The sequence below is a fragment of the Ictidomys tridecemlineatus genome, chromosome 9 (genome assembly GCF_052094955.1).
Source record: "Ictidomys tridecemlineatus isolate mIctTri1 chromosome 9, mIctTri1.hap1, whole genome shotgun sequence".
Taxonomy (NCBI): Eukaryota; Metazoa; Chordata; class Mammalia; order Rodentia; family Sciuridae; genus Ictidomys; species Ictidomys tridecemlineatus.
In genome coordinates this window covers 50654451-50668228 of record NC_135485.1, presented here as the reverse complement: position 1 = coordinate 50668228, position 13778 = coordinate 50654451, and the positions used below count along the sequence as shown (strand labels likewise).

The 13778-nt window shown below is 33.3% G+C and overlaps 1 protein-coding gene across 1 annotated transcript in view; it reads left to right on the top strand.

The window, feature by feature from the left end:
• Positions 1–4048: 4048 nt before the first annotated feature.
• Tmprss11a (transmembrane serine protease 11A) overlaps positions 4049–13778 on the top strand; it is a 51127-nt gene continuing 41397 nt past the window's right edge. The window contains exon 1 of the mRNA XM_021730657.3: positions 4049–4160. Within this exon, the coding sequence (XP_021586332.3) occupies positions 4150–4160 (11 nt within the window). The 5' untranslated portion in view covers positions 4049–4149. The remainder of the gene's footprint in view (positions 4161–13778) is intronic.

The following is a 13778-nucleotide window of genomic DNA, read 5'->3' as shown; positions in this document are numbered from 1 at the left end:
CAGAAGAAGTAAAATCAAAAATCAATAAATGAAATGGTACAAAATTAAAAAGCTTCTTCACAGCAAAGGACATAATTAAGAGCATGAAGAGAGAGCTATAACACTCAAATAAGGCATTGAATTTCCAGGATATAAAAAGAACTCAAGAAACTTAACACCAAAAAAAAAAAAAAAAAAAAAAAAACAAATAACCCAATCAATAAGTGGGCAAAGGAACTAAATAGACACTTCTCAAAAGAAGAAATATATGAAAAATATTCAACATCTGTAGCAGTTAGAGAAAATCAAAACTACACTGAAATTTTACTTCACTCCAACTAGAATGGCAATTATTAAGAATACAAGTAACAATAAATGATGGCAAGGAGGTGGGGAAAGGATACACTCACACATTGTTGGTTGGATTTCAAGTTACTGCAAGTACTCCAGAAAGCAGTATGGAGACTCCTCAGAAAATTTAGAATGGAACCACCATTTGACCCAGTTATCCCACTCCTTGGTTTATATCCAAAGGAGTTAAAATTGGCATACTGGGCTGGGGATGTGGCTCAAGCGGTAGCGCGCTCGCCTGCCATGTGTGCGGCCCGGGTTCGATCCTCAGCACCACATACCAACAAAAGATGTTGTGTCCACCGAGAACTAAAAAATAAATATTAAAAAAAATTCTCTCTCTCCTCTCTCACTCTCTCTTTAAAAAAAAAAAATTAGCATACTACAGTGATGCATCCTCAATGTTTATAGCAGCACAATTCACAGTAGCTAAGCATGAACCCCACCTTGATGCCCATCAAAAGATGAATGGATAAATAAATTGTGGTACATATACACTGTAGATTATTTCTTGGCTATAAAGGAGAATGAATTTATGACATTCACCAGTAAATGGATGGATCTATCACTATCATGCTAAATGAAATAAGCCAATCCCCAAAACAAAGGTCGAATGTTCTCTCTCATGTGTGGATGCTCATCCACAACAAGCAGGGATAGGGGTAGGGGGGCGTGGTTAAACATAGAAGTTCAATGGATTGGGCAAAGGGGAATGAAGGGAAGGGAGAAGGAATAGGAATAAGAAAGACAGTGAAAGAATCTGAAATTACTTTCCTATGTACACATGAACAAACCACAGCCAATCTCAACATCATGCACATCCACAAGACTGGGATTCTAATTAAAATAAGATATATCCCATGCGTGTGTAAATATATCAAAATATATTCTACTGTCATGTGTAACTAAAAAGAAAAAATCGGGCTGGGGATGTGGCTCAAGTGGTAGCGTGCTCGCCTGGCATGCGTGTGGCCTGGGTTCGATCCTCAGCACCACATACCAACAAAGATGTTGTGTCCGCTGAGAACTAAAAAATAAATATTAAAAAAAATATATTCTCTCTCTCTCTCTCTCTCTCTCTCTCTCTCTCTCTCTCTCTCTCTCTCTCCCTCTCTCTTTCTCCTCTCTCACTCTCTCTTTAAAAAAGAAAAAATTTTTAAAAGAATAGTTTTTTATTGCTTTTAACCCATTAAATTTGTGGCAATTTATTAAGGCAGCCATAGGAAACTAGTACAGTGATGGAGGAAGCAAGGACATCAAGTCAGAATGAGAATGGGAGAATAAGTAAAGGAATTTAAGACAAGACCAGAGGTGAGAAATTGTTGCCCAAGAGGGTGGGAAAATAAATAGGCCAGAAAGTATAAAATGACTTTCTAGAGCATTAGGAATCCTTTGGGATCATGTCCAGGAATTTAAAATTAAATCAGTCAACTTGTATGTTTTTCTCCATCTCTGTGTGTCTGCACAAGAGCATAGGTGAAGAATCACAGAAATTTGAATATACCTAGTTATCTTTTCATCAAAAGAGTATGAAGTAAAGAGAAATAAAGGAGTTGATGACACATTTAAGGAAATGCGTTTAATGATTGTCCTTTTTAAGCTGCTCTAATATCCAAGTACATCTTAGGAACATCCATAGCAACCAAGCAAATATCTGTTTAATGAGTTACCAAGCACTGTGATGTTTAGCATACTAAGCTGCTCTGAAATCCCATAACACAATACAGTGTAAGCTACTACATGCATTGACCTCTAAGCTATGTGATATTATTCACCTCTTCACTTTTCAACATGATAACACTTGTTTGTCACCTGGTATCAATTTTGTAGTGTCACTCTGCAAGAGAGAACAGTAACATTAACTAAAGAAAAATCTCAGAGAAATATCTTACATCTCTCTCAAGGGAGGTATGTTTTTATTGCCTCATCATGTAATGCTTATGCACTGTAAGTTTTCATCATAATGTCACATTAATTTGAGACAATAGCAAAGCAGCAGTACGCATATTTCAGTTACTTTGAAAATTTTAAAAACTCCCAAACTTAAGAATTTCTTCAATTAATTTCAAATAGAAATAAAGACTTAGTCAAAAATGGCTCTGAAAATTTATAGATGTTACGAATTTATGTGATCTATTGAAGTAGATGCCTAAAGTGAAGCAAAAATTAAGTTCATCTATACTAAAAATGTGATAGTTGACAATCACATTTTCCTATTTGTTCCTAACACATCAGAGAAATTAGCTAGGACATTGTAGTTGTTTGAAACGATAAAATATAAAAGGTAGATTAGAATAGTGACTAAGGGCTGCTGATCACCACCTTCAACTCCAAGGGTAGCTACTCAATTCTGGAATATAAACTAATATTGAGCCATCTAATTTTCTAATCTTCAGTAATCAATAACCTAGGGAACTATGAGCCAGATGACATGAGGGCCAAGTTTTTTCTCTCTTAAACATATACAAACAAACTGAAGTTTTAATAATAATGGACAATATTTCTGCAGTGCCTCCATCACACAAGGTACTATTCTGAGTATTTTAAATTTATTAACTCACTCACATTTCTCCATTTGCTAATATTATTTTACCGACCTAGAAGCTGCAAAGATATGAACCCTGGCAATCTAATTCTAGAGTCTCTGCATTTGAATTACTATGTTGTACCTAGATTATTGCAAATGGACTTTACCAAAGTGTTAAAAGCAATGACAGCTGAAAACCTTCATTTAGAGTACTGGCTCTCTTTAAATGACAACATTTTGTTGTCAGCCAAAGCTACACATTAAATATTTTCATAGTTCAAGTAGTTGACTAAAAGAATAAAGTTGATCTAGATCATCTCCCAAAATAGAAAGATCCTCAAAATATTAAGTGAAGAAAAACCACATTGTACAAGAATATATATAATATACTTTTTAATTAAGATTTTTAATTTAACATGCTCTTTCTGAGGATGTGTGTACATTTGTGTATGTATATGTATAAATGCTTAGGATGTTCTATGGAAAGATAGACCCCAATAACACCAATTGTTTCTGAAAAGAAGGAAAGGGACCAAGATCAGGACACAAACAGGGCTTCAGTCTCATTTCTAAGGTTTAAAACTCACAAAGATCATGTACACGTGTGTTCTTTGTCTAATTGAAGGTATTTGCTTCTTCTCTTTCAATTTTATTCATTCTGATAAAACTTTTTAAAATACATTTATTACATTAAATCATTTTGGGAAAAATCTGGTTTGATATTCATTTATTTGTTCTCTCAGAAGTAAATATTATTATAAGAACTTAGTACATATTAATAAATTTACTGTGTCCCTGTGAAACATGGAGACACTTGTTCAATAATTTATGAATTATTTGTTGAGTTATATAATAAATGTGGATTTTAAGAACATTTGATTGTTTTTATTGAGTTTTTGTGAAGTCTTCTTCAAGATATTTGTAAGCCTACCAATAATCTTCTTTAAACTCTTAATTCAGTGCATACCTAAGATATTTATCATTCAATCTTCACAACCAGTTTATTCTTTTTTAACAAAATTAGTCAATACCAAAAAAAAAATCATGAAGAAGAAGAAAGAAAACCTATTTCTTTCTTGTTGAGACTATGTTTTCTCTGTTTTCTTCAAGCTGTTCTTTGGGCTGAGGCATCTCTGTTCAAACTTGTCAAACTAGTTTCATTTCAACTTCTTGTAATTTGTTTCCTTATTTCTTTGAGCCGTAGACCTCTAACATATCTAGAAATGTCATAGAGTTGATTAGATAGTCCAGTTCAGTGTGTGCAGACGTACAAGATCATACTCCTTCTGGTGATGATGTATCGGTAAGTTAGTTTTGTTTTGTAAACGGTCATTGCTATTTTGTCTGTCAACAGCTAGATTCCCATGTCAGAGGGCTGCTGGTGAGATATCCTTAATGGATTCAACCAGCATTGGAGCCTGTAATATTTCTGGACTTTTCATAGCTGTCTGTATTAATTAACTTCTGTGTTTAAAAACAATGTTTTTATGTGAAAAATCATCAGAATTACTTCACATTGTCAAGTTCAATAGTGGGATTTTAGAAGAAGTTAACAAAAAACTGTATTACACTGTGTCCTGATTCATTCTGAATTGGGAGGGAGGGTTCATTTGTTTTAAGAAAACCCTTCCTTGAGCCATCTGACAAAATTTTACTTCTCTACTACTTTCTCTTTAGCCCTTTTTCCTTGTACTTTACGGTAGTCCTGTGGATTGGGAAGTTGATAGCTGCAGAGATACTTGTCTCCTAGTTTTTTTAAAAGCTATGGCAGTAATAAAATTTTAGTGCTGTTTAGATTTATGCTATTTTAAAAACATTTTTGTATATGTTATTTCATTTATAAGCTAAGACAGTCTTGTGAGCTCAGTAGAATAGGTATCATTAATGCCCATTTTTAAGGATGGCATCTTAGTGAAACAGAGGTTACGAGATATCTCCAGATCTACAGAGCTGTCAGATTCCAGAATCAAAGGTGTATTTCTCAGAGCCCTCAACATCTTAGAGTTCAGTTTTCCTTAGTAACTACTGCCTCACTAGCTGGCAAGAATAACACTGAGAAATTCAGAGATGACAATTTAATACTAGATTGGCCACTAACTTGGTGAGCTTCCCTGGGCTTCTTTTTACACTCATAAAATACATACTTATATCAGTCCTTTAAGAGCACATAGTACCTGCCTCTGAGACTCTTAGAATCTTTAATGTTTCACACATAATCAATACTCTATATTTATTGAACAAATAAATAAACAAACAAATGTAAATATCTAGCATAGATGTTTTGCTTATTTATTAAAACTCACTGAATTTGAAAATTCATACGCCATGTTTATGGAAATCATGATACTATAAAATGGAATCTCCAACTTCTCATATTTCACATTCCCCAAATTATTTATTTAAATATCAAGTTTCATTATTATAGGCATAAAAAGCATTTTTTTTCTAATGAACATATGTATTTATAGGAATGTTTGCAGTTTAATGGAAGCAAATTACAGGCATAATGATGGTTGTTGGTTTGTGTCATTGTTCTGGATATTCGTGATACATGTTAATAAAGAAAAGAGACAATGGGAAACACTAAATGGTCATATTTTCTTTAAGCCTAATTCATGGTATAATATTTCAGAATTTGGAAGGTTTACAGGAGAAAGAAGATCACACTAATAGGCATAGGATTGGAGAAAAGGAAATGCTCAATATTAACATCCTAAGTCATCTCACACTCATTTCACCTACACTCATTCAAAAATATATTTATATTCATGCTAAACATTCTTATTTCTCCATTAATAGGAAAACAACATATAGAAACATATAAAAATGTATTTGATTCATACTCTTCTTGTTTCTGCTATTATGACATTGAATTTCTCCTTTATAGGTTTTGTGACCCTCTTCTTTGTATGGCAGATTAATTTTAGTGTAACAACTTTTTGGAACTCTACTCTATTTGCATTTGCCTGTAGAAATAGCCACATTCCTACTCTCTCAGATATTCTTTAATAGTGCTTCCCTCACTTTAAAACCTTGATTTTAAAATATCCCTAAAAACATAAATCTTTTTAATAACAGATAAAATCTCCCTATAAAAGATAAAATACCAAGTGAATTCTTTATTCAAGATTTTTATCCTAACCTCAGGAGCCTAATGTCTTTCCCTTCTTATAACTCTTTATTTTGGGCATTGATTATTAATAAATGTAAAAATTTATTCCTCCTCTTCATTATCATCTTTAGAGAAAAATGTAGTCAAATCTTTTGTAAGAATTCATGTTTTACATTTAATTTTGTTTTGGGTAATTGCTTTAGTTAACTTGTGAATTTGTCAAGATTATTCCCTAAAATATTCTAAAGCTAAATTTTTAGAATTAAAATCAAAATAGCAAAGTAAAGTCTCCATATTAATTATTGACTGTTAAACATGGTAAAAAATTTCAATTGAAATTTTGTATTATTTTTTAACAAAGTCATAATGCTTTATGTGCCACATTCACATTACATTAGCTCATTTAATTCTCCCAGAAATCCTTTGACTTTGCTACTACTATTGACTCCATTTTACAGAGGAAGAAAGTAACTAGCCCAACATTCTAAGCTAATGGGTAGAACAGCTAGAATTTGAACTTGAAGTGGAGCCAGAGCCTGGAATTAACTAACAGGCTGCTTTTTCTTCTTTTGGATGATTTTTGAGAGAAAAAAAATTGTTTTTAATTTAAAATTTGAATATAACATTCACAGAACTTGTCATTCAGTAGGATTCTAACTGTGGTTGATAGTGTGAAATATGTGTACATCTCATTGATATTTAAAGGGTGATTTATAATATTCTCTTCTTGGTTGTGCTTTCCTTTTCTAATTGGTATATAGGAAATAATTTTGGTAGGATGGCAGACATATGTATATGTTATTTGGAAACTAAGATTTTAGGAATTTATGATCAGATAATTTTATAATTCCAGAGTGGTTGGCATGTATTTGTAATGATTATAATACAACTAACTCATTATCTACTTAGTAAATATGAAACATTTTGCATGTATAATTTCATTTATTCTTTACAATTCTGATATAAGTTAGGTCTGAGATTAACCTATTTTACAGGAGGGAAAGTAGTTACCCCAGATCACAGTTACAGAATTTTAAAATGAAGCTATCTACAACTTTCTATCCTCTCCATATTCACACATATGTCTCTGAAATATCTTGAGCATCGACAAGGAATTGATAATATAAAACACAATGACAAGAGTTGGTTAAAAACAATAACATAAACAACATTTTTGAATAGCATTTTACTGAACGCTTTCACGTTCATTATCAGAGTGGTCTGGTTACAAACATATAGCTTTAAAGACAGACATGGTTTCCCTTAGCTCTGTGACTTGTGTTGCCTTTCTTTGTTGGTGAAGTGGTAACAATAATGCCTAACTCACCAAGATGTAGCATAATGACATGAGATCATCTACAAGAAAATTCCATAGACGCAGAGTAGGACTTGCTATTTGTTAGAGCCCCTTATTTACTTACTTCATGATTTCACACCTCCAAGTAGTATTTATTATCACCATTTTACAGGAGAGCTCAGAGAGGTTTGGGAAACTTCTCAAAATATAAAATCCAAAATGCAACTAGTAACAAAATTACCTACAATATATATTCTTGTTCTAAAGTACTCATATTCTCAACATGACTGACTTCTATTGAGTAAGAATAATGACAAAAAAAAAGATTGGTAATAGCTTACATTTACAAAATATAATATTATAGGGCTGGGGCTGTATGTCAGTGGTAAAGCACCAGCCTCACATATGTGAGGCACTGGGTTCAATTCTCGGCACCACGTAAAAATAAGGATACTGTGTGTTTATTAATTTTTGTTTACATAATGAAAATTTGTTATTCATGCTATTTTAAATATTTGTAGAGAAGTTTTCAATAGTTCCTTATTTCCTATAATTTCCCATAGCACAGATTGAAGGAAAAGTATTAAAGATTGTAATATGAGTTACAGGAAGATAGAAACCATGTCTTGTTTGTTCCTACTTCAGTAAGTCCAGCATGATGCCCAAAAACATAACAGCAGCTGAGAAAAATACAATGAATTCAACAATATTTTTTTAAACCTTAGCAGACATAAACTAGCACAATAGAACTCCATTTTTCTGTTATCTCAAAGTGAGAGTTAAGAATTTTATCTTAGGATAAATCTGGAAAAGACCCTTTTACTGGAAAATGACAGAAAGATTCCAAAAGGGTAAGAATCTGAAGTTAATACCACTGATGGATGAACAAATAAAAGGGCAAACAAAGGAGAAATGAGATAATACCTGATAGCTTTTTGGAAGTAATTTGTTAGGACATATTTACATTGTACAAGGTTCTTACAGAGATTTGAATATGAATAATTCATTTTGCATACATGCATATCATCCCAGCCTGATTTTTAATCTCTAATCCTTACAAATTTTACCAAAAGTGTATTAAGGCTAAGAATATGCATGTGTGTGTACACGCACACACATACATTACATACTACCTATCTTTTTAGTTGTAGAATATTCCATGATGAAGTTTTTTGTTCAACTCTCATTTGCTCAAACCTTTATTCCTTTGTTGTACTTGTTCAAAAGTATCTTCATTTTATTGTGTCATGGTGGGTCACAGTAAAACACATTTTTTGGTGATTAATGGTATATTAAAAATAACCTGAATACTTTCTGATATCTATCTAAGCTCATATCTGTTGGGCTTTAAAATCCCAAAATGCAACTGGTAACAAAATTACCTACAATATATATTCTCTCATACTAAAGTGCTCATATTCTCAACATGATTGATTTCTATTGAGTAAGAATAATGACAAAAAAAGATTAATAATAGCTTACATTTTCAAATTATTTACTATGGGCTCGTCACTTTATATGTATTAATGCATTTAATCCTATGAAGTAAATATTAATTTAATTTCCATTTTACAAATAGGGGAATTAACACAGAGAAAGGCCAAATACTCTGCCTTAACATTATAGAGCTAGCAAGTGGCAAAGCTGGGATTTGACTCAATAACTTCAGAGATTGGGCTCTTATTATTAATGCTATACATTCTCAGGAGTCAGTTCAAACATTTTGCATGAATTTAAACTACATGTGATTATGTTTTATCATGAAACAAAAATCTAAATTCAACAATATTTTTTAAAAACAGACATAAACTAGCACAATAGAACTACATTTTGCTGTTATCTCAAAGTGAGAGTTAAGTGCTGGAAAACACCCTTTACTAATAAAGACAGAAAGTTTCCAAAAGGGTAAGAATCTGAAGTTAATACCACTGATTAGGGTTGGGCAGATGTTAGAGAAAAGACAAGGCTTAAAGAACTTGGAGTAAATCCAGCTCAGCAGGCTATAAGCTGCATACCTGTCAGAAGGTGGCAGGGGACAGGAGTACAACCTGTGCCTCCCTGGGAATGAGGTACATAGATGGGGAATCAGGGAAAGGTGTTCTCAATCCCCTTCAGTTTTTGTTCTCTTTTGCCAGCCTCAAGCTTCTCTCAGCTGTACTCCTTTCCCCACTCTTCCACCCCAGTTTGCCCAATTTTAATACCTGGGAACACAATGAAAGCATTTCCCTAGATAGATAAGGAATGCAAGTTTCTCTCTTATGAGTTCTTGATTTTTCTTCTTTGAGTCCCCTGAATCTCTGCCACTATTGTGAAAGCCTCTCTGGGTTGGGGAAAGAAGGGAATTCTAATATTTTTAAGTACATGCAAATTTAAATCCAATGGAAAGCAGGGAGATATAAAAGCAAAATCAAACTCAAGACTTAAGCATGATGAAGATCGGAATAACTTCTGACCAGTAAAATAACCACTACTTGCAGTTCACTAAACTTCTCATTTATCTTATAAGATCATTAATTCCACAAATTATTGGGGGAGGGGGGTAATGGCAATCCTGTTTTGAAAATTTTTTAAAAAATGTTCAAAAGTCAATTTTATAAAATAGAAACAATGGATGTCTGAGTTCAGCCATTAGAGGGAGGATAGTTAATGGACCCAATGGTGCAGTTGGACAGTATTCCTCCTATATAGCACAGCAGGGTAACTATGGTTGACAACAATCAATAAAGTATTTTAAAATAGCTGGTAGAGGTCAGGCATGGTGGCACAAGCCTGTAATCCAAGCGGCTCAGGAGACTGAGGCAGGAGGATCAGGAGGAGTTCAAAGTCAGGCTCAGCAAAAGCAAGGTGCTAAACTCAGTGAGATCCTGTCTCTAAATAAAATACAAATTAGAATTTGGGATATGGCTCAGTGGTCAAGTGCCCCTAAATTCAATCCCCAGTACCAACCCCTCTACCAAAAAAATTACCTGATAGAATTTTGAATGTTTCCAACCCAAAGAAATGATAAATATCTGATGTCATCAATATACAGTTACTCCTATATGATGATTATATATTGTGTACATGTATTGAAATATCACACAGTATCCCATAAACATGTCAACTTACTACACATTGGGTAAAAATAAAAATACTTTTTTTTTAAAAAAAGCTGAATCCTATCTTTGCCTACTGAGCAAGTTATTCATCCATCAGTTATTCACCTGTGAAATGACAAGAGTGTTTGAAGAAGGAAATGTGATAATATATCAATAAAACAGTAGCTCTTGCTCCTATCACTTTTGGTATTAAATGTTCATTCTCAGAGACTTACAGAATACCCAGATATCTATATATCAGAACATATAAAGTTGTCATGAAAAACTGCTGTCCTTGTAGGAATTGACTGATTTAGTGGCTCAGAGGGAATCACAATTTTCACTGGTGGAAGAAGAGACAGCACTTTGGTTCATTGTCTCCAGGCTAGGAAAAGGAAAACAAAGTTTTCTGCATGCATTGGCTTCCTGGAGTACATTTAGCATCTTTGTTCAGTTACATTAGGAGTTAAGTAGACTTGTAGGTTGACCTGGTAAGCTGTGCAACAATTTCTTCCTTTTTATATCTGACAGTGTAATCTGAACTTCAAAATACTTTTTATTAAGGGTTGTGGGAACATAACCGACCTGTACTTGGGAATTTGTATAATAGTCACATACACCTGCATTTATATAATGATAACATATATCTGCAAGAAAGCAGAAAACTAAACCTGAAAGAAGAAAGATTTGGAGCATATAGATAAAATGATAAAGGACATATGGTTGAAATGGTGAATGTCTTTTAGCGAAAAAGCAGATCCCTGTGGGGAGGGGGCTCATAATATACTTTGCTTAACTCAAGTTATCTTTGAACTCACATATAGGAAATTACTGAGAAATTGCATATTCCAACTACGATCCTCAACAATCCATATTGCTTTATGTATTCTTCAAAGTGTGTCTCTTTTAGTTTTTAAGATTTTAGAATGTAAATTCACAAAATCAATTATTACCATGGTTCTTTGACAGAGTCTAAAGAAAAAAAAACATGACATGAATACACCTTTATACAAGCTTAATAATATTGCCTGAATGAAGGCTTAGTAAATATGGTAAATTGGATCTCACAGAAATTATAGGTTGTGTTGCTCAGAATAAGAATCATTTATACTTTCCCTTTCCTTAAAAGAATGCAGCGTGCCAATGCAGAGTACACCTCATGATTAGGGATTACCTTTAGATCTATTTCCATTTCAATTGCCAACAGTTCACTTTGTATTTATGAAATTATTACCTGAATGAAATATCCCCCTTGTCTTTTTAAGTTTTCTACCCAGGATAGAATTTTGTTTTCCTGGAGTAGTTCCCCTCTATAAAAATTAAAGAAGTTTAACTCTCACATGCTTTCTTTGAAGGTTACAGTTTTCCATCAATTTTCAGTAAAGTCAATATTTTTAGCTATGGTCAGCAAAATTCTAAGATGGCCACAAGATCCCTATCCTATAGTACACATACACCTCCTACAGTTATTGAATCTTTTTTTTTCTTTTTATTTTTTTTATTGGTTGTTCAAAACATTACAAAGCTATTGACATATCATGTTTCATACATTAGATTCAAGTTGGTTATGAACTCCCATTTTTACCCCAAATACAGATTGCAGAATCACATCTGTTACATATCCACATTTTTACATAATGCCCTATTAGTAACTGTTGTATTCTGCTCCCTTTCCTATCCTCTACTATCCCCCCTCCCCTCCCCTCCCATCTTGTCTCTCTACCCCATCTACTGTATTTCACTTCTCTCCTTGTTTATTTACGCTCATTGTTATACTAAAGCACTCATAAGAGGTTGCGAGGGGAATGGGTAAATAAACAGTTATTGAATCTAACACTAATCTAGAGACCTCAGTTCAGATTCAGAGAACTGAATTCTACTTTGTACTTGAGTGAGCTTGGAAGAGGATCATAAATCTCAGATGAGAAAAGCAGCTCCAACATCACCTTGATTTTAGCTGTATGAGAGCTTGAGAAGAGCTCTCATACAATCATTCCACATACAGAACTGGGAGCTAATGAATGGATATTTCTTTACAGTGCAAAATATGTGGTAATTTTTGACATGGCAACAGAAAAACAGTACACCTGTGCTTGTTTTATGGGTGTGAGTAAAGCAGGAAAAAAAATACACAAACAAAATGCTCCATTTGTGCTTTCAAATAGGCTTGATTCCAAAAGTCTTTACTAAGTTTATGTCTTTTCAAATCTGAAGTGATTTTAAGCAAATGACTAATACACTTTCCCCAGAATAGGAAAGTGATGACACATTTTTGTTTCCATGTATTGCATGTTTATATCCATAAACTTTCAGTAGTAAGTAAGCTGAAAGTTTATTCATAAAGAATTAAATAGCTATAGCTTTAATGCATAGCTTCTTCAGATTTTACAGTTCAATGTTGTGCATGGCCTGTATTCCCCAAGGTGTTCTTATAAGGACAAACAGTCTAAATATAAGCTTTTAACACTAGTTTTTGGTAAACATTTTCCACCAGATGCTCACAGCTCCCTTTATGGGATTTGAAGATTTGACCTCTGTGGCACTTGAGCAGAGTATCAATAATATTGAACCACTCTTCTGCTCTTGACCCATGATTTAGTCCATAAGAATGTGAGTTTATGTGTGCCTGGGCAGCAGGGTTGTAAGCTTTCTGTTATCCACTTTCTCCATTTGTTCAACTCAGAGAAACAGTACCATAAACAGGAGATGAGTACAAAGCTTGTAAATATCCTTGAGTTCTAGCCTTTTGTTTTTTCGTTCTGTTTTTGTTTTCCAATGACTTGAAGTCACACTGCTAAGATTCTCTGAGAAAAGGAAAGATCTAACAAGTAGAAAATATATGAGTGAGTGAATAGATGAATACATAACTGATAAATGTATTCAAGATTTAAAATGCAGTCAGTGGAAAGGCAGTCTAACACTGAGAATAAATTTGTGTCCTAAAAGGTAGAAGACCTGAGTTTGAGAAACTACAAATTCTATTTTATGGAAGAAATCATTTAGAATCTCTGAACCTCAGTCTCCTCATTTGGAAAGTGATTAAATTATACTAAATAATCCCTAATTTTTGTTTATTTCTGAGTTTAGGTTTTAAGCCATTTAGGGTATTACATAATGTCATACCCTGTGGACCTTTCATCTATTGTTATATTTGAGAGTACTGAGCTTGTCTATCAGAGGACACAATGCCTTTTCACAACCAATTCTCTAGATCATTTTTAATCAATTAGTGCTCATATGGTTGGCTATTTTCTATACTCAACAGAATTCATGTCTTTCAAATTCTATTTGGTTTATTGGCTACATTCATTTGGCAGCATTGCATTTGAAGTAGTCTTGCCAAATGTATTTAACCAAAATCAAATCAAGGCTTTAGATCTAACTTCCAGCTTATAGGAAATGATAGAGATAGAACAGCAAGTTAATTGACACCAC